Source organism: Anoplopoma fimbria, chromosome 16, assembly GCF_027596085.1.
Source record: "Anoplopoma fimbria isolate UVic2021 breed Golden Eagle Sablefish chromosome 16, Afim_UVic_2022, whole genome shotgun sequence".
NCBI classification, from domain to species: domain Eukaryota; kingdom Metazoa; phylum Chordata; class Actinopteri; order Perciformes; family Anoplopomatidae; genus Anoplopoma; species Anoplopoma fimbria.
The window spans coordinates 5,913,620-5,939,344 of record NC_072464.1 but is presented as its reverse complement, the minus strand read 5'-3'; the positions used below and the strand labels follow the sequence as shown (position 1 = coordinate 5,939,344).

Here is a 25,725-nt window from a genome sequence, read left to right as displayed (position 1 = left end):
TTATCCAGTTAAGGGTCGCGGGGGTGCTGGAGCCGATCCTAGCTGTCAATGGGCGAAGGCAGGGTACACCCTGGACAGGTCGCCAGCCTATCACAGGGCTGACATATATAGACAGACAACCACTCACGCTCACATTCACACCTACGGGCAATTTCAGAGTCATCAATTAACCTAACCTGCATGTCTTTGGACTGTGGGAGGAAGCCGGAGAACCCGGAGAGAACCCACGCTGACACGGGGAGAACATGCAAACTCCACACAGAAGGTTGTCTAGCCCGGAAATTGAACCCGGGCCCCTCTTGCTGTGAGGCGACAGTGCTAACCACTACACCACCGTGCAGCTCTTATTCTATAATTATATATTATTAATTATTTCAGGATGGTCACTTGTGGAACAGATTACTAAACAAAAGTTGAAAAAAATTGTGAGATGTGAATAGATTCTGAGGATGATGACAATATGCAGGGGTGCATTTAAATAAAGGTGCAGGTGCAGTTTCTGTTTCAACTTGCCTGATCCAATGGAGATCTTCAGTTGTTGCTGGATGCATAATTTTAGGCAAATAGAATGACAGGTTAAAGATGCAGTACAACTATGGCTAATGTATGATTGACATTTTCAGGTATGTAGTCTTGAGGCTTTCTGACAATTTATATGCATGATTACTGTTTTATTAAAGCCAAATTAATGTTCTTACCTTGACCTACAACACTGGCAGTGTTGTTGATCATGGCAGACGGCAACAATGTGTTGGCCAGTTAAGGTCACTCTGTTTCGTAGGAATGCATTATAAAGACGTCCAGAGTCAAGTGCAGTATAGTACAATTTTGTAGTTCTTGTACGTGCTACTTTTTTTGACTTCATCCCACTACATTTCAGTGGGAAATGAACTCTGCTACATACTATTAATGTTTCTCTAGACAATATTAATATAGTTGTTGTTAATATAGCAGGAAACAACTACTTGCTGTATAAAGACATATTGGAGTAATGTCTACCCGAGTAGAGAATAAAGTCCCTCTCCCTCTGGATGCTGGAATGAGTCCTAAAATCTGGAAATGAGTCAGCATTTTTGCAATTTCTGTTCCTCAATCCTCAAAACTAAATCTGTTTTTTGAATGTGTTTTGGTTTGATCATTGAAATAAGGTCTTCTAACACAAGCTTTGTTCCATGCCATAAAATACGCCATAAAAAGGTGGTGGCTAACAAGTGGTTAATTGAGACTACAATATGTCATCATACCAAACACTAGTCCTCCTTTAGCTTAGTGGTGGTGTGATCCTGCTGTAGTTTGTTTAGAGCCTAACGTTAGCTTTTTACTTCTGACGATTCCATTCTCGCTTCAAAAATCGTAAAAAAAAATAATCATAAAGTGGTGTTTTCTAAGGATTTTCTTGCTGAACAAAACATGTAAGTAACATCATTTTTTGTTCGCCGCAGAGTTCAACTACTATAATCCAAAATTCTATGGAAAAATCCCATTGACTTTTAGTCCAGGTATCCAGTGTAATGCTAATTAACAGGTTGGACTAAAAAAATAATGCCACCCCTGTAGCAATCTATTCAAGCTTCTCAGTGCTTTGTTGAAATAGCCGGGTCGCCTGCGCATGCCTTGTAGTGAATGTGAGCAAGCCCCACTGGGCACTCATACGGCAGCTACAGCTGATAACAATTCCTAACCAACTTCGTCGCCACATAAGCGGAACAGCCCGTGCATTTTTTTTCCCCTCAAGGAAAACACTGTTGGCTCTGTCAAAACTGTTGCCGTTGTTTGCTGCCAGCCGCTGTTTCAGCCGTCGAGATGCCATGTTGAGAGCAGCATTGAGTCAATAGATATGCTCTGACTTTTGAATCTAGCACCTTTGTGTTTACACCAGTGGCTCCCAAAGTTTTGGGCTTAAGACCTTACAAAAACAGTAGTCTTGTTGGGTTATATTTCAGCTGCTATGAGTTAGCAGTTACACCAAATAAACATGTTTGAGTTGAGTACAGGATATAAATACGTTTTTTTCATCAACGTCCTCGTTATAATCACAGCAACGTCTAGTTCAGCAATCATAGGAGAGAGAATGCATTTAAAGCGTCCTGATGATTCCATTAAATGATGTACCATTAGGTAAAGGTCAGTGTGTTAAAGCAGCACGAAGCAATTCATTTCAGTCTTCCTAATTTAGTACACGCACAGTTAACATATGTGGACAACTGACATCCAAAGCATCTCACGTGAAGCATTCAGCGTGTAAATGATTTTTCTCCATTCTTTGTAAGGGTAGTTTAACAAACACACAGAGACAGACGCACTCAGAACGTGATAAGAAAGAATGCCAACCATGTGCAAAAGTAAACTAGGAACTCTTTTATTCTTTTTTGTTCATTTTATATATCTATGTTTAGCGTTTTTTTGTTTCATTTTTTTTCTACGCGAGTCCTTTAAAAGTTTTGTCATCATGCTAGGTGCAGCTTCGGTGTTGGTAGTACATGCAGGGTTGTGGATTTTTGTCGTTGGAGGTTTTCACACATCGGACAACTGGAAAGAGGGAGAACGTTGGAGCAGTGGCTCTGAAACCCCCCCATCGAGTGGACGAGTCGCCACAAAATAAAATAAAATAAAATAATAAAATTCCACTACAGGCACAGCTGCAGGAGGAGGAGGAGGAGGAAGGGGCACTGACCATCATCGAGGATTCACAAAGGGTTAAGCGGAAGCAGTTCAGTTCTTGCTGTGATAGTTGCCATCCAATCCATAAACGGGGACGGTTTTTTATCATGACATCATCAGTTGACATCTTTAGTGCAGTCAAACAAAAAAAACAACAACTTTAGAAGCAGGCAGTCGTTTGGGGGTTATACAAAAAAATAAAAATACTCAAGACAGCTTTGCAGAGAGAGAGAATAGAACAAAGACTTGGGGGGCTGTTGAGATGGGGCGACATTAAAGGAGACATCGGGAGTATTGCATGTGACTTTGGTCTGTGTCTATTTGATAAGGGGTAAGGGCTCTGGATCTCATTGTTTTCTGTGATCCAGATTTCAGAGTTTCTATCTACAAATTTACTCTGGTGGGTTCTCCTTTCCTGCTTTTCTAATACAGACTCATAAAACAATCAAATAGAAGTAAAAAAAAAAAAAGAAAGAAGTTACATATATGACATCACACGTGCCAGCTTGTGGATGCCACTTTTAGCTGAGGCACCTTACAGTGCATATTTTCTTTTTTTCAAACATTGGTGGCTACAATGGGGATGAAGCCTGGTAAACCCCCGGCAGTGTTGGTGCCATGCTTTATGGTGCCCAGTGACCCTTGGAGAACCACGGAGAACCACTACTACTTAGGAACAATAACATCTGCAGGGGAAGAGTCAGAGCAGTTTGGATGGGATGAGCTGATTGTACAGGGAACAGGGATTTCTGTTGTCCCTTATATACAGAGAACTGCTTATACAGCAGCAATACTGATCCCAGGTCACAATATACACATGGCCACTGACAGCTACAGATGCACTGAAGAGGCCTGACATTTGAAATTTCCCCCCACATTGAATAGAATAAACAGTTTTTGTAGCAATCAAAAGTACATTATTCAGTGGATATACAAAAACCAAACAGTAAAGGGTTGGTTTAAAAAAAAGAAAAAAAAGAAATAGTGGGGCAGAAACACACATGGACATCATCTTTGGTGGAGATTCCACAGAGTATGCTTAAAGACGTCTCAGCACACGCATACTGCAGATAGCACACACACACACACACACACACACACACACACACACACACACACACACACACACACACACACACACACACACACACACACACACACACACACACACACACACACACACACACACACACACACACACACACACACACACACACACACACATTTCCAAACAGCTGGGAATAGGAATTGACTGCAGTTACTTGGTAAATATGTCATCATTTACAAATTGGAAAAAACTCCGGACATCTATACACTCAGGGTGTAAATGTGGGATCACAGAGGTGTTCCTGGAGATGTAGGAGACAGGAAATGACATCACACCGTGATACATTTTGGTTGTAACCCCGCTGGAGAAGGTTTTTAGCAGATACATTAGCATACAACGTGCGAGTCTGCTCACGTTCCTCTCTGTGTTTTTGTGAACAGAATTACGCGGAGGGATTACAACACGTTTGCATTTCGGACTATCACTACAGACTGGCATGATGTGGCATCTAGTGAATGTAACTTCACACACTGTATTCAGCGCTACAGCACGTCGATCCCTTCTTCCATTAATAGTTCAACCACAAGGTGACATAGTTACCAGATCTTAGAAGTCTGCTTATCACCATTTCCACTGCAGTAACGTCCCAAATCCTCAAATGCCCAATCTTAAGAAAAACAAACAAACAAACAAACAAACAAACAATCCCCCCCCTCAAACAAACAAACCAACAAACAATCACAATAAATTTAGAAAATAGAGACAAAGATTCAAAGCTGCCTGTGGAGGAAGATGCTGGCATTCATTCAAAATCACTGATGGGCGCTCGGAGCTCTCCACCAAGCATTTTTTTTTTTTTTTTTTTTTTTTTCTCCACGCTCTGTAGGCCTCCCAGTTCAGTTCCCATGCAAAGCCATGGCTTGGATCGAGGAAAAATACAACGTGCAGCACCTCCCAAAGCTTGTCCCGAGACCCAGGCGAGGGAAGGAGTCTGAAGGAGGGGGGGGGGGGGCTGCGATGCTCTCCGCACGACCCCCTTCCCCCCTGCCTTCACTGTTCAAGTATGAAATGAGAGTGACATAAAAAATAACTTATAAATCATGTGCACGGATTAATGAACGAGACATAAAAACTGAACAAAAATGTACTTAAATCATGAAATCTGGCCTGTATTGTTCTTTCCAGTCAGTGAATCAAACAGGGCCACAATATTTTGGAACATTTTCATCTTTAATACAGGGTCTAAGAACACGTAGTCTCATCTAAGGAACGGACCAAATGACACACATTAAAATGTTATAGATCTGAGGTTCTCTTTCCTTTCAGCACGAGATTTACATCCTGAAAATATACGCATCTTTAAAATAACTTTGTCATAGTCATTCTTTTTTCCTTTTTTTCCCCAGGTCCATACACATTGTTTTTTTTTTCTTCCCTCCCCTGTGTCTTATAGGCTACATTTCACCTTAAACTCGCTACACTCGTTGATCCAAGAAATAGATTAAAAACTGCATAATTTCAACTCCAACATCTACGGCATAAAAACATGGATTCCAGTTTTAAAACACAAAACAAGCAGATGAAAAATCACACCATCCATTAAAAACAAATAAAAGGACAAAAATCATAATGATGAGAAAAGACATGGCGAGGCCGAGGTCCTCTGAGGAATGATAAGCTATGGATGGTTTGTGAATAACTAAGCACGTTTATTTCCACAGTGCAGAACGTGCCAACACATGGGACGGAGGTAAGTGTCTCTGTGGGCTGGTTCTTTAATAGGGGGCTCTCTTGCTTTTAGGCCTGGGTCAGGGGCAGAAGGAGTGTGTGTGTGTGTGTGTGTGTGTGTGTGTGTGTGTGTGTGTGTGTGTGTGTGTGTGTGTGTGTGTGTGTGTGTGTGTGTGTGTGTGTGTGTGTGTGTGTGTGGGGGTTTAGGAATCCCTTGGTCCCTAGACTCCCTCAGGAGCAGAGGGTGAACTGGTCTTGCTCACTGGGCTTCTTGACCCAGGCCCCCAGGCCGGCCTTGTGGAAGGCCTTGATGAGCACCTGCTTGGCAGAGTGGTACTCTGTGGCCGCCTGCTTGGCATCGTGGTAGGAGCTGGGCTTCAGCACCTTGACCCACAAGATGGAGGACAGCTGAAAGGCAGAGAGGAGGAGAAGTTGAGCTCTGGAGGATTTTTTTTCCCTAACTACCGTATTTTCCGCACTATAGGGCGCACTGGATTATAAGGCGCACTGTCAATGAATGGTCTATTTTCGATCTTTTTTCATATATAAGGCGCACCGGACTATAAGGCGCATTAAGCGAAACAAAACAGTCAGTCAGTCAAACTTCCTCCACTTCCTACCATTGATTCATTAATGTTGAATTCTCTCGCAGCTGCTCTATTCCCATGTTCTACTGCGTGACTGACAGCCTTGAGTTTTCAGTCCGCGTTGTCAGCGTGTCTCTTGACAGGAGCCATGTTGGTCCTTATACACACACACTGTAATATGATGGTGAAGCACAGTATGTATTACTCCGCGACGCTCCTGACTACGGTGGCCGTGATGCTGCTGCGGTGCGGCTTTGTAGTTTACTAAGTCGTACTAAAACATGTTGACAGAGCGCCGTGTACCACACAACACCGCTTCCAGGTCAGTAAACACAACCAGAATTAATCCATATATAAAGCGCTCCGGATTATAAGGCGCACTGTCGTTTTTTGAGAAAATTAAAGGCTTTTAAGTGCGCCTTATAGTGCGGAAAATATGGTACATATAAAGCTCATAACATTAACTGTCTGGTATCGGTTTCTCTATCTTTGCTTAATTTATTGTTATTTATTGTCTACCCAAGGTATTCTCCTCTGCACCTGTCGTCCTACTGGTGTGCAAAAGTTTTGCTCTTTCTATCTTTGTTTCATAAAAAACTAAAAGAAAGCAAGACTGAATTTCCTCACTCTAATTTTAGGGTTACTGTCGCCAGACGTTAACTTACACTTGCAGCATCAAATTTTGATGTTTAAGTTCATTTTCAACCAATGTGATCTCTGCATGTGGTCTGGCTACAATCATCATGCTACGTCTGTAATTCAACTTCCTGTTTGACCTCTGTAGCCTTTCAGTGATGTCACAAACATACCGCTTTTTTCACTTAATCCACCTCTTTTCAATAAAGTCAGACTCTTAGATTTGCTACAGGCTGATTAATGTGACATCCCGAACGTCTGATCACACGGCAGCACTTGCAAAATTCTTAAAATTGTTATCTCAACAAATGAAGCAGCGTGCAGTGCATCTACCTTGGAGTGTAGGCGCACCCAGCGGCTGTAGAGGGCGTGCTTGCAGAGACGTGAAGCGCGGCCCATGTCGTCCTTGCCTGTAGTCGCATTGATCACCTCCAGGGCCAGATCCCCCACCGTCCAGTTCACGCTGAAGTTGGGCGCCTTGCCTGGCTGCCTGGCCTCTGCATTACTAATACCTGGAATCAAAGACGACGAGGATAAATGACTGAGCAGCACACCAAGAAGAAATATTGTCGTAAAGAAAAAACATGCATCCGATGAACATAATAAAACGAGTACAATTCTTTCAAGGTAAGCTTTTGGTAACTGTAAAAATTCTGCCACTTCCTACACTAAATCAAACCATGCCAAAAAAGCATTGCCAAAAACATTTTTGAGGTTATCACAGGACAGAGATATGTTATAACAGACTGACACATTGAATTAAATGTTTTCCTGTTGCAGCACTGTCCACAATTTAAGAACCTTTTCCCCAACATTGTGTCAAAACAGAAAATGTCTACAAGCTTTCAAGCAGAAAAAGGACTGTGATGAGATAATTATTTTCTTTCTCCATCCTCCAAAGTGTCCGTGGGAGACCAACAGGAACTTAACTTCCTACTACCCGACTGCATGGGTGTATCAAACAATGGATGTGGCACCAAACCTGGCAACCCATTCCAGCAACTTATTTTCTTTGCTTTTCTTTCTTTTTTTAATGCTACCGAGTGAAGACAAAACACCATCCACACAGGGGGACTATGAGGTCAGAGCCTGCTTTCTCCCAGCACAGCACTGGGCATCAGCCTCCACTGTATAAATGGGAGATATATGGATGCAATAAATCCCGGTGTCCTGCTCTTTGTGTGTATGTGTGTGCATTAAGCTCCTTGGTTCCATTTGACAGCACTTGTGGCAGAATATGATTTAAAGGGGATGGAATCCTCAGCGCTCTAATGCCACAGCCCTTCACCGCTAAAAACTCTCTAAAGCGGAAAAGGTTAATAACCCCTCACTATTATCTCCTTTACCCGACGTTTAGAGAGCAACCAGGGAGGAGGAGCAGGGGGAGCTGAGCATAGCTCCGGGCCATGTGATGAGCTGCCCCTTGGCATTGTCATTCCCTAGAATCTAAAAACAAATGACTTGTGTCACTTCACCCATTTGATTTTGACTGTTTAAGAAGTTTTTGTTGTTGCCTATTTTGTACTATTACTTATTCCTAATTGTTAAAACTGATGATCTGCTAAACTTCTTCCACAAAGATCAATTTCTAATAAATCATTGGCAACCATAACTTGTTACTGTCAGCCTGCGTTTGAAGGGTTTGGAGTGTTCAGTTTTTAGCCTTTCTTAAACCAAAACCACAACAGTATGGAATAAATTCAACAGTGTGTTCATCTGCTCTAACTTATGTTATGTTGTAACTTTACCATATCCAACTTAGTAGCTTATTACCTGCAGCAGAACACATAGTTAATTAGACTTAGTGTTGGCAAGAAGTTATGTTAAAAGTCCCTGTTTATGGCTGGAGCCTCAACATCTAGAAAAATGATTCTTCACCTTCTTCTAGCATGCTATCATGTTTGTAGCCATCAAATGCATATTAACACCCTGTTTACAAGAGTCTCCATTTAAAATGAATCAGCTGGAAACAGTAAAAAGTCAGTCATTAACAATTTTCAACCCACTCATGGACCTAATGTTAGCTAGCTAGCAAGCTAGCTACAGCTGATAAACTCTGCCAGATATGGTTGTCATTTCAGTTTACGCTGGCTAGCTAGAAATGAAAAAACATACTTTGTCTACCTCAGTTTGATATCAAGGACCCATTGTTTAAAAAAAATACTAAGAATTATTTAGATGGTATTACTGTCAGCGTTATAACTGTAAACTGCATTAAGTGCTGCGTGAGAAAGTAAAGCTAGACAAAGCATAGCATAGTACTTTATACAATACTATTTCATAAGAAAATGAGAAGGGAAGGAAAAAGAGGGGGACAGTAACAGGAATGAACGTTCACAAAATGTGCAAAAAAAATGACAGAGGGCTAAATGCGAGTAAAGGACTAAAAGGTTTGGCAAACCTAACATTTGTAACAGGAAAATGTTACATGCTTTTGTCTAAAAAAAAATGTCCTTAACCAGAAGGCAAAGACTGAATTCTTCATCTAAAAATGGAAACAAACAAACTGCATGAGTCCTGGTCTTTATGGCCTTTCTAAAAGGTCAAGCCAATGCTTAAAATTTATGCAAAATGATAAAGCTATACAAATTCCACAGGAACTGGGTAAATGTCAGCTCAAATCAAACAGAGGGGGGAAAAGAAATACCCGTCTTCCTGCTGTTGACTGACCAGTGAGGTGGATAAATGTGTTTATTGCTCAGGATTACCGTCTAACTCTCTGATATTTAGATAGCTGGAGTTTGATTGGCAAAGATTAACAAGGAGATACGACAATGTGAACATGATTATGCTATTACCTCAGCCTGAGGTCCTATTATGTTAAAATTCCAGCATCTTTCAGCAGAAATCTTATTTCCCCATCTACTCCACATCAAATTAGGCACTCACCACTGAGTAGAGGCCTGTTGAGAGTGAACTGCTGGGGCAGGTCCTCGATATCTGCGATGCGCTGGTACATGGCCCTGGAGAGGTGGTCGGCATGGTAAAGGCTGCCAAGGATGATGCTGGAGAAATAGATTGGCTCTGTGAAGTAGCTCATCAAAGAGCCCTGGATGCCCACCACATTCCACCTGCAGAGCAGACAAACACACATACATACATTAAATAAACTGGAATACTTTGAATACTTACAAAATTACTTTTTTTGTTGTTGTTGCGCCAGCCACTGGCATATAGTTGACAACCAGTGCAATACAAATGTGATAAAAATATGGATTTTATTGGAACTTTAACCATTACAAAAATATGGTTGACTTTCAATAAATGACATGTAGAAATAATTATAATAAGCCTAAAAAGTGCCCGCAGACTCTGTGGTCTGTATGATGAACATGAGAAGGAAAGGAAGTGTCTTGAATATTGATAATTTCAGAGACTGAATATAGAAAGAAATACTGTATGATAATGTGGAACGTGCATAAGTGGACACACACATACAGGTGCATAAGCAAAAATATATTATTACATGACCACCCAATGCAATCTGCCACACACAATCACACACAATCCTACAGCTGTGTACACTCTGGGGTATCCAATTTCATTTCCTACAAACTTCTGTGTATTTCGATGCTGTGTCATTAGCCATCTCTCTCCCCAGTCATTTTCCCATTGACATGCTCTGTGAAGCATTGCCCTCCCCATCTCACGGGAGAGAGAGAGAGAGAGAGGGAGAGAGAGTGAGAGAGAGAGTGAAAGTGGTGAAAAAGAAGGGAGGGAGCAGAAGTTACATGGAAGACTTAAAGGCTAAGGCTGGTGTAACTTTCCCTACCCTCTGTGTGGCATTAAGCCTGAAGCCCATTCATTCATCGCTAACACAAAAATCTTTAGAAAACAAGTCCCAAAAACAGTAGTTTAATAAAAAAGAAAAAAAAGCAGCTGGGTTCTTTGGTTTTAGAAAACATTACTGAAATAGGAGTAAACCTTTATTTGATAGGGACTATTTCCAGCTGCGGAATAATGCACATTTTATGTATTAGTATGAATTTACGGCAACCAGATGATGTATGTGGGATTGACTCTAAAAAAAACATAAATAGTGTTACAAAATAAGCTATATGAGACTTCAGCTACACAGGCAATACTAGAACACATTGTTGGTATTGGTCTTTTTGTTGGATTTGTTGATATTAAAATAAATATTGATTAGCAGTTGTCCACTAAAGAATCCTTAATATTCAAAAAACAAGACACTGAAGATGCGACGATGAGCTCTTCTTACTCTCCCTTTAACTTCAGGCTGACTGTTTTGAGAGTGTGTGAAATTAACAACATGGACCCAGAACAATGACAAATATGCAAGCATAAGACCCCAGGCTACTCAAGTGATACCATTGTCTCCATATGCAATATTCCCTGTGTATATGTGTGTGAGAAAGTGCCCGATACTGTGTGTGATAATGCAATCTCAGAATTCATAGCTGCGAGCGGTAAAGCACACATTCAGAGTCAAACAGCTTCATAATATTGCTCGGAAAAACACACACACAGAACAGGGTTACACAAATACAACTGAAAAAAACCGTCCAAAGGACACACAGGGTATGTTAAAATAACCACAAACACACACATTTTGAGTTATGTTTTCGGGAGCATTCAATTTCATTCCCGTCAAACATTTTTTCTATTTCTTTGTTGTTATCTTATTCAATATCATGGTCTTTACACACACACACACACACACACACACACACACACACACACACACACACACACACACACACACACACACACACACACACACACACACACACACACACACACACACACACACACACACACACACACACAAGATGGGGGCATGAACAAGTCAGAAGGCTCCCACAATCAGCTGTTAAAGAAATAATGACACCGGAAAGAGGGAAAACAGAGAGAAATATCCCCCAAGAGCTTTACACCTTTTGCTAATGAGCTCATTCAAACAGCACTAAGGCAGAGAACTGCTTGTTCCTCGCTGAGGCCGTGGGGCTGGGCATGTAATCGAAGGAAAACAAGAGGACAGAAAACATTGTGTAAGGAGGGAACGTTACGGGCACGGTCGGAGTGTGCCGGTGAGTCGCTGTATTAAATAGCGGCCCCGCGGCTAACAATCACTCACACGGGGGACAGAAGCAGGTGGGCAGCAGATTTCTCACCTGCTTAACAGCTGTGTCATGAGAGGGCAGAGTCAGGCGGGTTGAGACGCCTTGCAAACAGTAGTCTTTTCCCCACACTGGAAGAGATATACTCATAATACCTTATCTTACCTGTAAAAGGTTCATTTTCTGAACTTTAGAAAAAATATATCTGGTGTTTTTCCTTGTTATCTAGTTAAGCCTGATCAGAACCCCCACATGACTAAATGTAAGGTCTCCAACCTATTTTGCCCTCTACTGACTTGGATCGCTCCACTTCGGACAGCAACACAAAATCCGATTTACTAGCAACAGCAGTGACACGGCGAAATGGCAAACAAGACTCGTCGCGCAGTGCAAACAGCATTCGCTACTCCTACGACATCTCCCCATCATGAACCCTCTCAGCATTCAATCACTCCGTGCGTTCAGGCAAGGTATCACCATCCTGGACGGTGGAGGAGGAGGAGGAAAAAGGGCTCCAGAGAAGAGTTATGGAGAAGTTTCATCGTTTATCACGAGGGAGGCACACTGTTGCCTTGAACATGGACACGCTATGATCCGCCTGCAAAAATGCCCCAGGGACAGAGGATCCATCAATTCAGCTGTCCCTGACACTCCCTGGAGGAAATGATCGACATGAAATGACAGAGCCAGGAAATAATGCAATGTATCACAGTGTGAGTAAATAAAACAAACAAATGGTATCATGAAACTATATGGCTAAATATGATGTAGCATAGGAAGCTTAATGTAAATTCCGATTTAAAGAACCATTTTGGGAAATCTGCTTTTTTGAATTATTTCATGCAGATTTAATGTGTTAAATAATAATCTGTAGATGGGTTGGTAGGGGGAATTACTTTTGGCTAGCTGTTTCCTTCTTTTTCTAGTATTTATGCTAAGCTAACCTGCTGCTTGCTTTAGCGTCACACTTAGCATACAGACACAAAGTGGCATCAAGCTTCTGGCCTTACCCTCAGCAGGAAAGTTCATTACCCAAAATTTGGATGTATTCTTTTAATGATTCTCTGTGAAATAACACAAAAAGAACAACAAAGCTAGCTGCTGGTCATAACTGAATATTAATTATAATATTAATCACAAGCAGTGTCTGTAGCCACACTCTGTCAGAGCTAAAACTGTACTTAGTTTGAGCCAAATCACCTTGCGATCTTGTCACTGCAGGACATGGTGAGTAACCTCTCCCCCTGCAGAACCCCGTCCCAGGTCTGGATGGTGTTGCTGGACCTCACAGGGATGGTGCCCTCCCCCGACTCTATTTTGGTCCTCAACTGGCCCCGTGCTTTCCGGTTGGGATGTCTGTCTCCTTGGTCTGAGCGAGACAGCACAGAAAGAGAGAAATTAAAAAAAGAAAGAGAAACATAAAAGCATACAACTGTAAAAGTAATCATAGACTAGCTGGACATTTTTGGATCCCTATCAATGTGCAAATATTAACAAAAATGGAAGAGAAACGGCTTCCACAAAAGCGAGGCCTATTATTTATTATTATGTTATCAATGTTTTCTACTGTTACGCCAGCAGGCGCCATCTATTCAGTGACTAATTGAATGTGGCTGTTTTCTATTAAGTCTGCCATGTGCAACGGAAAACAGTTTGACAAGAGTAAGAGGGAGGTTAATCAGACAGACAGTGTGAGTGTGCCGGGCGGGAGGAAGACTGATAGAGACAGACAGCGAATGACAAAAAGCTCTAATTACTAGAGCCTTGTTTAAATGCGCCCCATAATGCGTATTTGGTTTCGGGGGTAAAATTCTAATTAAATGACACCAAGCATAAGAGAGGAAAACCTACAAAATTGAATTAAATAAAAAAAACACGCTGTTGTTGTAACTGAATTCTGAAGTAAAAAAAATGCCGACTGAGCTGAGGAGAGATGAGGCAGCGAGCGATCCCTCTGTACCTTCGACTCCGGCCTCGTGGGGGGAGAAGATCCGGGCATCTCCGCAGGGCGAGGTGCTGATGTAGAGGTGGAACTGAACGTTTTCCTTTAACCTGTAGCCTCCCTTGTCACACGCCACGAATATCGACTTCTGGTGGTCCTCCTTGCTGCGGTTGTGAACAAAGACTTATTAGGCAAACCGGCTAACAAACAGCACCACAGCTCATTTAACTGAACTTCTAATAGATGGAATTAGACTCAACACGGAGCGCTCTAAAGACATGTAATTAAATTATCAATACAAGTCACCTCTTGACATTACAGGCTAAACAGATTTGACACCGTCCACTGACCTGAGGAAGCACTCCAGCTGGGTGTAGAGGTACCTGATGAGTGAGCGTCGGGCGATTATCTCAGCGTGGCAGTCGTTGAGTGCCAGGCCGCGGTCGCTCATGTACTCGCCGTTGATGCATTTGGTTCCCGTGGAGACGCAAATTACCTGTGCTTCCTTCACATCTGTCCCTGTTGGGGGTAGAGGGAACAAAGACACATCGGTCGATACACTCTTAGAGTACATGCTGTACTGTATGCCACCGGTCCGAAATTGTGTTTTAATGCCCTGAATCAGATATGAAGCAATTGTTTGCAAACTTGTCTGTCGCATTAATAATTTGCAATTTTTTAAATCCAATATCTCTACCTATTGTTGTTTTTCACATTTATCTGCTGGAGGGGGAATCTTTCTCTGTGCTCACCTAACTCTCAGTTTAACTTGCGTACCTGCGAGCATGGTTTTTTGACCAATCGAGGTCAAGTATGCGATTTACACAAGTGTGAAGTGGGAACTTGAACCCCAAAGAAAAGGGCTTCAGACTTGTTCACTCCTGATATAGGAGGAGGAGTACAGAGGACTGATTGAGGGCTTCATCACATGGTGCAGCAACAACCACCTGAAGCTCAACATCAGCAAGACCAAGGAGCTTGTGGTGGACTACCAGAGGAACAGAAGCCCCCCTGTCCCTGTTTTCATTCAGGGAGGGGAAGTGGAGAGGGTTGAGTCCTACAAGTACCTTGGGGTGCAGATCAACAATAAACTGGACTGGACACACAACACTGACGCCCTCTACAGGAAAGGACAGAGCAGGCTGTTCTTCCTGAGGAGGCTGAGGTCCTTCAATGTGTGCAATAAACTGCTCAAGGCATTCTACCAGTCTGTGGTAGCCAGCACCCTCTTCTTCGCTGTGGTGTGCTGGGGTGGTGGCATCAGGACTGGAGATGCCAACAAACTTAATAAGCTGGTGAGGAAAGCCAGCTCTGTGGTGGGTCTGGAGCTGGACAGTCTGGAGTCAGTGGGTGAGAGGAGGATGAAGGCCAAACTTGGAGCCATCCTGGACAATCCCTCTCACCCTCTCCATGAGGAACTGTGGCAGCTGGGCAGCTCTTTCAGCCATCGGCTGATTCTACCAAAGAGCAGGACGGAGCGCTTCAGACGCTCATTTGTGCCCACTGCCATCAGACTGTATAACAACAGCGGAGACCACAGTCTGTCAACATGCTGACCAGGCCCCCCCATGTGGATATACTGTACATTTTTATTTTTATTCTTATTTCTTATTTTTATTCTATTTTTATTTTATTGTATAATATGTGTATTTATTATCTGTTTCTATGTAGTTGAGCTGCTGCAACACCCGAATTTCCCCATGGGGATCAATAAAGGAATATAATAATAATAATAATAATAATATAGATACCTGGACATTGAGTACGAGCTGATCAGTGGTTGCTAGATAGACACGACACTAGCAGTGCTGTCACTTTTCATTACAATGCACATACACTGACAGACGACCTAATATTGATGTTTTAATTTTTGTACCGAAGGCTAAACAGCTTTGTTCTGAACGCATGCTGCTAACCCCGCTAACGCTAAAATATTCAGGTAACGCGACCTCTGGGGCTGATACAGAGTACCAATCTGATACCAGTGTTACATTAATAAGTGACGAACAGACTGGGATCATTCTTTTATGTGTAAGGCAACATCAGGCTTGACTTAAAAATTGCTTTATAAACTTGTAAAAATACATAGATATAAATAATCTGAATATTTATTTATTTATTATTAAAATAATTAATCATATACCAGCAACTTGGTAAAAGTTCTTAAAAATGAACAGGAAATACAATCCAAGTGAAAAAATTCCAGTATATATATATACAGTGGGTGCGGAAAGTATTCAGACCCCTTTAAATTTTTCACTCTTTGTTTCATTGCAGCCATTTGCTAAAATCGAAAAAGTTCATTTTTTTCCGCATTAATGTACACTCAGCAACCCATCTTGACAGAAAAAAACAGAAATGTAGAATTTTTTGCAAATTTATTAAAAAAGAAAAACTGAAATATCACATGGTCATAAGTATTCAGACCCTTTGCCGTGACACTCATATTTAACTCACATGCTGTCCATTTCTTCTGATCCTCCTTGAGATGGTTCTACTCCTTCATTGGAGTTCAGCTGTGTTTAATTAAACTGATTGGACTTGATTAGGAAAGGCACACACCTGTCTATATAAGACCTTACAGCTCACAGTGCATGTCAGAACAAATGAGAATCATGAGGTCGAAGGAACTGCCCAAGGAGCTCAGAGACAGAATTGTGGCAAGGCACAGATCTGGCCAAGGTTACAAAAGAATTTCTGCAGCACTCAAGGTTCCTAAGAGCACAGTGGCCTCCATAATCCTTAAATGGAAGAAGTATGGGATGACCAGAACTCTTCCTAGACCTGGCCGTCCAGCCAAACTGAGCAATCGTGGGAGAAGAGCCTTGGTGAGAGAGGTAAAGAAGAACCCAAAGATCACTGTGGCTGAGCTCCAGAGATGCAGTAGGGAGATGGGAGAAAGTTCCACAAAGTCAACTATCACTGCAGCCCTCCACCAGTCGGGGCTTTATGGCAGAGTGGCCCGACGGAAGCCTCTCCTCAGTGCAAGACATATGAAAGCCTGCATAGAGTTTGCCAAAAAACACATGGAGGACTCCCAAACTATGAGAAATAAGATTCTCTGGTCTGATGAGACCAAGATTGAACTTTTGGCGTTAATTCTAAGCGGTATGTGTGGAGAAAACCAGGCACTGCTCATCACCTGCCCAATACAATCCCAACAGTGAAACATGGTGGTGGCAGCATCATGCTATGGGGGTGTTTTTCAGCTGCAGGGACAGGACGACTGGTTGCAATTGAAGGAAAGATGAATGCGGCCAAGTACAGAGATATCCTGGAAGAAAACCTCCTCCAGAGTGCTCAGGACCTCAGACTGGGCCGAAGGTTCACCTTCCAACAAGACAATGACCCGAAGCACACAGCTAAAATAACAAAGGAGTGGCTTCGGAACAAGTCTGTGACCATTCTTGACTGGCCCAGCCAGAGCCCTGACCTAAACCCAATTGAGCATCTCTGGAGAGACCTGAAAATGGCTGTCCACCAACGTTCACCATCCAACCTGACAGAACTGGAGAGGATCTGCAAGGAAGAATGGCAGAGGATCCCCAAATCCAGGTGTGAGAAACTTGTTGCATCATTCCCAAGAAGACTCATGGCTGTACTAGCTCAAAAGGGTGCTTCTACTCAATACTGAGCAAAGGGTCTGAATACTTATGACCATGTGATATTTCAGTTTTTCTTTTTTAATAAATTTGCAAAATTTTCTACATTTCTGTTTTTTTCTGTCAAGATGGGTTGCTGAGTGTACATTAATGCGAAAAAAAATGAACTTTTTCGATTTTAGCAAATGGCTGCAATGAAACAAAGGGTGAAAAATTTAAAGGGGTCTGAATACTTTCCGTACCCACTGTATATATATATATATATATATATATATACATATACATATATATATACATATACATATATATACATATATATATATACACATATACATATATATATACATATACATATACATATATATACATATATATATATACACATATATATATATATATATATATATATATATATATATATATATATATATATATATATATATATATATATATATATATATATATATATATATATATATATATATATATATATATATATATATATATATATATATATATATATATATATATATATACATATATATATATCAACACAGGGCTGAGTTAAAAACAATAATCCCCATTCTCACTGATACTCAATCCAGCTATTTGAGTCAGTATCGGCCCGATATCTGATATCAGTATTATTTGATCCCTAATACAGAGCACAAACACTGAGAAAAACTGTAGTAGGAGACTTCAAAAATTGTTTCAGGATTTTTCAGTGAGGAAGAAATAGTAGAAGTAATTTTTATCTGTATATTACTATGCTATGTCATAAAACATGTCTGGATGAGATCTTGAATTTCCCTCTGGGTGATACCTGAGAATTGACTGTCAGTACCGTATTTTGCAAGCACAAAAGCACCCAACCCGTCTTCCCCCGAAAATACCTGTTGTCATAACGACTCCTGCTAGGACTTTCCGTCGTGCATGGGGGGAGGTGAAGTTTTCTGTCAGCTCACTGAACTTATCCACCACCAGGCGTGAAACTGCATCAGCCAGAACCTGGAATCACACAAACACATACACACACACACAAAAAGTTGCACGCACACACATACACACACACAGCCACACAAACGTGAGCTTGTGTCAGATATGTCAGTTTACAAAGCGCGTCTGGTGTTATCTTCCCCTAGAGCACCATGTACCTGTCACAGTGATCGCACTCAGCTCCAAACAAGCGTCGAGCGCTGAAACGGCAACAAGTGAAACTGTGTTGACCCCCTGAGGTATACCTATCCCTCTTTCAAGCAACGCCGTTTGAGTTCGGCATGACAGATATAATTTACCATCTCCCTTCTGACAGCGAAGCAAAAAACAAAACAAACGAACAAGTAAACCTGAGAGCAATAGATGTGAACAAAGTGTTTGTCGGCGTTCCGCAAGGTTTAAAAACTCTAAACCTCAGTTGAACTTCACACTTCTTTTGTTCTTGGACAGCCACCTCCTCTTGCTGGCTCTTTATCCATTGCTAATGTGATGGAAAATGACGACAACCGGGAGGAGAGATGACGGCTCGATGACCACGAATTAAAGAGATTAGTCCAATATTACTTCCCTGCTACTTCGGAGTCACCCACTCGTAGCCGGATCATTTGACTTTCGAATGCCCAAGGTCGTCTATGGTGTTGGAATGACTGTAAATCTCTAAAGCTTCAAAAAAAGTGGGAGTACCGATCGCGCTGACAAAAAACACATATGTTCAAAAACATTTTTCCTTTCAGGTGTGAGTAAAAGAACACGTATTTTCCTAAATGTGTTTTTTTGAAAAATGTTATGGTTTGAGCGTAAAAAAAACTTCTCAAACTAGAAAATACAAAACAAAAGTTAACATGTTTTCTTTTTTTTTAACAGAAGTGGACTCCAACCATTTGTCCCCATTAGTTCCTTGCCAGATGGAAACAGGCTGCGGAAATTAAATACCAAGCGGCGGAGAATTAATAGAGCAATTAGTGGGGGCTCCATCGTTAAGATGGGGTTCTCATGGATAAATCAGATGACAAGTGGAGAGAGTGAGTAAAGAGGGGAAAAAAGGGCTTTGGAGGGGGGGATGACTGTTGACAGTGCGTTGTGCTGATTAGCTTTGCTGACTGTGTTATCTCTCTCCACACATTCTGACAGTCACCTCTACAGTCGCATCAAAAGCAACCAGCCACCCTAAATCCCTGCACACCTGAGGTGACAGTGGTTTTAATGTTAAACAACAATGCTTTCTTGTTTAGTTCTCGTCACGTATTTTGTCAAAACTCTCAGAAGTAAATCACCAATTTATAATATCTTGATTTAATCTAATCAGCCATTCATTTTTGGAATGCACTCATTAGGAATAGGGGTGTCATTCCTCTGTATTCTTTTGTGCTTTACCAAGATGAAAATGAACGAGACCTAGGGAGAAGTAAGATATGGAACAGGCACTTGCATCTTGATTATCCGCATGACCATTTTTTTTGGAGCTTTACATCAACCTGCACTGCTAAATCACCATCTCAGTGTTCTTTAAAGCTTAAAACTAGGTAGACCCTTTTCAATGCATAAAAGAACGCATGTTCCAATTGTTGAACATCTTGGGTTAATACATGCAATGCTTAAGTTCCTTATCTGATTTGGTGACACTCTCTACAAGTATGGCAATCTATACAAAGAAGAAACTTCTTACCTGGGGTAGGTGAAGCTGCAATCCCTCGCTTGGTATGGGTTGCCGGGATGGTGTCTGGTCGAGCTGCATGTTGAAGAGAGCTGAAAGCGCCGCCTGCGCTGCCCGGGCTTTGGCCAGCTTCTTGTTGCGCCCTGAGCCTTCAAACGTCTGTGCGTCCACCGTTACTGACATCACAAAATTCTTTGCGTGGCTCTCGCCGCTCTCTGAGACAAAGTCATATTTGAGACCTGGCCTGAGCTCATTGAGGATCATGACTGGGTTTTTGCCACTGGAGGGCGAGCTGAATGTCGACGGAGGGGGCAATGGGGCCTGGACGAGGTTGCTGCCAGGCGGTGTGGGGAGCGGGTACTCCCCTAGTGAGTTTAAGGAGCTGGTACCATTGGAGCCTAGGTAGAAGGATTCTTCAGGTGCGGCTGGGGTCTCGAAGCCATTGAAGAGCATGTCTGGGAAGTCAGCTTGGTCAGATGTAAAGTCTGTGTTCACTGTCAGCGTCCGACCCATGGCCAGGTGCGCCTCGGAGGCATTGGGGAACTGGACGAAGGAACGCAGCGCTTTCTCCGCTGCATTAAGTTTCGCCTTCTTCTTAGTCGGGCCCATGCCCTCGAACATCTGTCCATTGACCTCCACTGTCATGACAAAAACCGGTGCATGGACTGGTCCCGTCTGAGACAGCAGTTTGTACTGCAGACCCGGTTTGATTTCGTTCAACTGCATCAGAGCGTTCTTGGGCAGGACCGGACCAGGCGTTTTCTTGCGCTTCTTGGCCCGGAACTTGGAGTGTGTGTGCCCATTGCTTCCCTCCTCTAAGGGGCGCTTGCGACTGCCCAGGCCGCTTCCATTGGGGAGCTGTTCAGCTACTCCCATCCCGTCTTTGCAGGACACGTTGTCCAGGTTTCGGTTTTCCTTAACATCGGTGCTGCTCGAACCTGCGGTGCCCAGAAAGAGTAACTTACAACGCCTTCGTTGCAGGATCTTGTAAATGCAAAATTTATAGATTCCTTTATCACTCTTTGGAACTGAACCAATGATTTGTGTTCCTTTATCAAAGCAAGAGAAGCTGTCTTTTAATTTGATTGAACATATTAACCTGTAGACTATTGATATTACTACAAGTAGTAGAACACCATCAGTACTTCTATTGTTGTTAAAGATAATGTCGAGTCTTTAGAGATTGTCAACATTCAAAAAAATGTAGGGACATTTTTTGGACTATATTTTAGTTATATAGTATTTCATTTTGGAAATGAACCTCTTTAAGTTATAGTTATGAAGGCTTGTTATTCTGATTGTCAGAGAAAGTTGGAGACATATACAACTACTGCACTCTTCTCAGGTTGCACAGTGTTACGGGTCTCAAACATAAAAATGCACACACATAAACACTCAACAAAGACGCACACACGCACACGGAGCTGTTCCTCATCCACTCTATCAATTTGTAATTGCTTGAGTGCCTACAGAGAAATTAGGTACATTTTAAGTGTTCAGTTTGAGGCTGTGGGTCCTGAAATATAACCTACTGGGGAACACATATCACTGTATCCAGTTAGCAAAGTGGATGGAATATTGGCAAAAATTTTCATTTATAACATCCTTCAGCAAAGGCTTGATAGGTTACTCCTTGCGGTACTCAGGAGAAAGAGAGGCCGCAGTGTGCATGAGTGGGATTGTAGGTTGGGTTGAGGGGGTGCAGGGGGAGGAGTGCAGGGGGGAGGAGCTGAGGACCAGGCAAACAGGAGGAATACATCAAAGAGGCGGAAGGAGTAGACTCCACCTACTGCAGGATCCTAAAGTCTTGACTGGTGACACTGGTGGGAGGTTAGAATGCTGTGTACCCGTTTTTCATAAGATTTGGTAAAGAATGACTGTTTTCAAAATGAGGAAACTCTGAATTCAAAATCTGTTTCTAATGAGGTGCCATTCATAAGACCCTGCGCCTCTGAGATCCCCCCCACGGAGCTTGTCAGAGAACACAGTGTTTTAGGTTGCAAAGTGTGCTGACATGCCGTCACCATCTGCATACCGCAATAGACATTTCTAAAGGCATCAAAAAAAAAAAATGACACTTATTCCTAAGATCAAGAACACAAACTGCATATCCTTCAATTTATGAGCAATAAAGGCACAGAAAACATGCAATATGTTCTGGTGTGTGCGTGCATTCTACCAACTGGGATTTTGCAAAGACATTATTTGCAAATAAACAAAGAAAAGGAGGGACAGTGCAACTGTGCACGATCGTAGCCAAGAAGAACTATCACCTATCGAAATGGTGAAAGGTGGAATTTGTGTGTTGGACAGATACGCAATCTCAGCCAACGACCTTTAACCGCCACAGATGCTAAGGCATGAGATGAGTAATACATGCTGTGGTGGACAATTGTTCAAGTTAAAAGAGACTTGGACTTTTTACATGAATTGTTTTAAACAACACAGCATGTAGAGCTTGTGCTCAATACGTTTCTCTGCAAAGGATTGAATGCACAGAGCTGCCAGCTACTACATTGATTTTAATGCATTATATGTTTGAATATCGTAAATACCTCTCCTAAAACTGTTATATTTATTGTGTGTAAAGAACAGTATGCAAATGAAAATGTAATCACACACTGATAACTTTAGCATGCTGCACAGACAGATACATAACAATAACAGTACGAAGAAAAAAAAAACTGGAGCTCCCTCTCTCGGTTCAAAATTGCATCATTCATTACATTTAAACTTTTTCTACAGGGTTAAAATTCCAAAAAGTATTTTTTTATAGTATCATAACATTTTGCCAGACTATGGATATCCAGAAGTACTCCAGATCACATCAGAGGACAAAAACCATAGAGCAGCAGCCATGACACCATGCATTGAGTAACTGCACGCACATGCGGTTGTGGTCGTTATCATGCCAGCATCTGCGTAATCAGCAGCCATTAGTTATGCGAAGACGAACCGTCCCATATGGTTGGATCTGTCAGAGTTTAAATTCTCTGTAAGGGTTACATGAACCAAATAATGCCAAAAAATAAAAGGCTTCTATCGCAACTTTATCTCAAGTGCCACTTGTTTGTTGGGCTTTTGATTTGTAATGATTCGTGCGATTAAAGAATTTCAAGAACTGCAAAGGTTGTCACATAAAAGCCAAAGATTCTTTCATGTTTCCCTATGGTGCTCCCTCAGTATTAAAGGAAATAGGCTTGTGTGAGCTTTGACTGTGTTTTATCTTCAAATACATATTTTGACTGGCAACAGAAATGTAAGAACGAGGCTTCAGAGGCCTTGTAAGACAACAAAGACCATTTTGTAACGCTGCTTATTTGACTTAACGCATAACAACCGAGCAAAGACACTGAGCGTGACACTACAATAGGGACTGTTCATTTGTATTGACGGTGAAGACGCTGCGAGGCAGAGACAGCGCTCTTCGAATGTGAGTTCTGAATCGCTAAGGTGTGTGGGGAAACACACTCAATCATGCCTCTCCGTGCCTTCTGCGGCTCAGTAACTGAGCTCAAACCGAAATGTCTAATTAACTTTCAATAAGCTGGAGTGGAGAGTGCTTTCTAAAGAGAGAAGTGGAGGTAGAGGGAATCAGTAATATGACCCCAAGCCTCTCAGATGTAATGATTACTTCCTCCCTTAAAAAAAGTTTCCGTATAATCAGCTCTGTGTTTTTGTGGGTGTGTGCAAGGCTCTGTGTCTTGGTTCGGGTAAGGACAAATGATGGATGCCATTATGCTCATGGAGAGGCAACCAAATGAGAATATGTTTAGCTTAACAGATCAAAAAAGTTTTTCCAGACATACTTTTAGGAAATCATTTTCATATATACAGTTATATTTGCATTTAGTTTGAGTTGTATTGCATGTTAGTATATTCTATAAAATGTGGGATAGGCACTTCTAATACTTGCTGATATAGGCGAGCAAAATCGTTCACACTGATTGATTACACGTCAAAGAAGTCATGCGAGGGAAGACATGCGGGCAGACAAACAGGAGGAAAACAAAAATACAGACAACTAAAAGTAGACAGGAAGACGGACGGCTTGATAAAATAGGAAAAATCAAGAGTCAACTCACTCATATTCTCCTCCTCATCCACATCCATGGCCGCAGGTTTGTTCTGACCTGAGAGCAGCCTCGCCCCCGCTGCACCTGGAGATCAGGGGACATGAAGGTGGACTGCATGAGAAGGTGCACATAAACACATGCAGAGACCTTGAGTGGCTACAATGACGATAAATTTCTTGACAATCCAGCACGCACACACAAAGAGGAATGCACATATTGCGCTGTCGAGGTAGCCTGCGATGTAGGCATATAAATATTCAGAGACTGAGAGATATCAAGGTGAGAGAGGAGGCCAGGGCTGACAGGCCTTAATAGCAGGAGCAGTCTATTGTGACTTTAATATCCCTCCGATTAGACCTCATTTCCCACTGGCTGCTGAGAGATATACAGCAAGTGACATGGCCAAGTTACTCCATTACCCCACGCGCATACACACACACACACGACTTATCCCAAGGTGGAGAGTGCGATTAAAGCTCCATTAAGCAATATTTTTCACACTAACAGAATCAAACCATTTCCAGCAATCTGAAATGTTCGCTTGTGCTGCCAATTATAAACCGACAATGAATGCCCGACTCTGAGGCTATATTTCAGTTTTTTTTCTGGCACTAAATTGTAGACAATGGTTTTGCCATTTGCCATTCATACGGTTGAATCTAAGGAAGCAAATGAGTGGCTCTTTAAGAAAACCAAACATGCAGCAACCCTTTGTTTTTGTCAGCCCTGTTGAATCTTTTGGTCAGTGTTTCACATTATATGAGTGAACAAAGAATGGGTGACAGGAATGTCAACTTGGGCGTCTCTCTCCGGATGTGAAATGCCAGGGGGGTCAACACCACATCCGTCAAGACTGAACTTTTAAAACATTGATTATTTTTTGGGCCACTTGGGGGGAACAATCAGTTGCCTGATTCCACATCAGGCATGTCTGGAGCAACACTCACTTTGAGTCTTGCTTTTGGCCTCTTGACATGTTTGAATCCAATATATACTCTTAGCTCTGTTTTTGGTCTCCACCAACTTCTGAGTTGAGATTATTACCTGTATTTGCTTATTGTGTCTGTCGGCTATTTGGTGCTGGGCAGGATGTGTTCGGTTTTTTAATGAAGGAAACCAGTGAGTGAGAGAACTAAAACAGTTGTTGCAAATAAAACCAAAACAGTGAAAGATGCTAAAAGACTTCATTAAACTAATCTACAAAGTGTTGTACATTCTTTCCTGGAAATTATTGTGATAAACGACATTATTGTATTTATAAGATAATTTAATGCCACTGATATAATGATGATATAGTGGCACAATAATGCAAGTACATGCTTTCGTAGAACTTTCTTTTTCATAGAATTGGAATAAATAAAAAAAAACGTCATAAAATAAAACCACACAACCAACACAATAAATGAAATTGACTGTAAAGCTCTGTTAACCAAAATGTGCAATGTCTGCACAATGCCTAAGTCCTATTATGATTATTTTGGCATCATGATGCCTTAACTGTTGATGACACACTTACCTAAAAAGAAACACGCATGTGAACACAATAGGCAATATTGACGTCAGCAATAATTACTGAGGTAATGTCCATGTATTGTGCGATAACTCAATAATGTAAAAATGATTGAGGTCACGTTCGTATACATTTTTTTTTTTTTTAAATGACATTCATTAAATCTGTAACAAATTGTTTAAAAAACTAATTTAATTGATGATT

The 25,725-nt window shown here is 41.7% G+C and overlaps 1 protein-coding gene across 3 annotated transcripts in view; it reads right to left on the bottom strand.

Moving 5' to 3' along the window:
- Window positions 1-4,819: 4,819 nt before the first annotated feature.
- The window catches only part of adarb1b (adenosine deaminase RNA specific B1b), a 116,577-nt gene continuing 95,671 nt past the window's right edge, over window positions 4,820-25,725 (bottom strand). For all 3 annotated transcript variants that reach the window (XM_054616032.1, XM_054616031.1, XM_054616033.1), the window contains 9 exons: window positions 24,021-24,095; window positions 19,948-20,873; window positions 18,179-18,293; window positions 14,034-14,202; window positions 13,702-13,847; window positions 12,942-13,110; window positions 9,550-9,731; window positions 6,994-7,172; window positions 4,820-5,845 (listed from right to left, as the gene is read on the bottom strand). In XM_054616032.1, the coding sequence (XP_054472007.1) occupies window positions 5,669-5,845; window positions 6,994-7,172; window positions 9,550-9,731; window positions 12,942-13,110; window positions 13,702-13,847; window positions 14,034-14,202; window positions 18,179-18,293; window positions 19,948-20,873; window positions 24,021-24,048 (2,091 nt within the window). In that variant the 5' untranslated portion in view covers window positions 24,049-24,095 and the 3' untranslated portion in view covers window positions 4,820-5,668. The remainder of the gene's footprint in view (window positions 5,846-6,993; window positions 7,173-9,549; window positions 9,732-12,941; window positions 13,111-13,701; window positions 13,848-14,033; window positions 14,203-18,178; window positions 18,294-19,947; window positions 20,874-24,020; window positions 24,096-25,725) is intronic.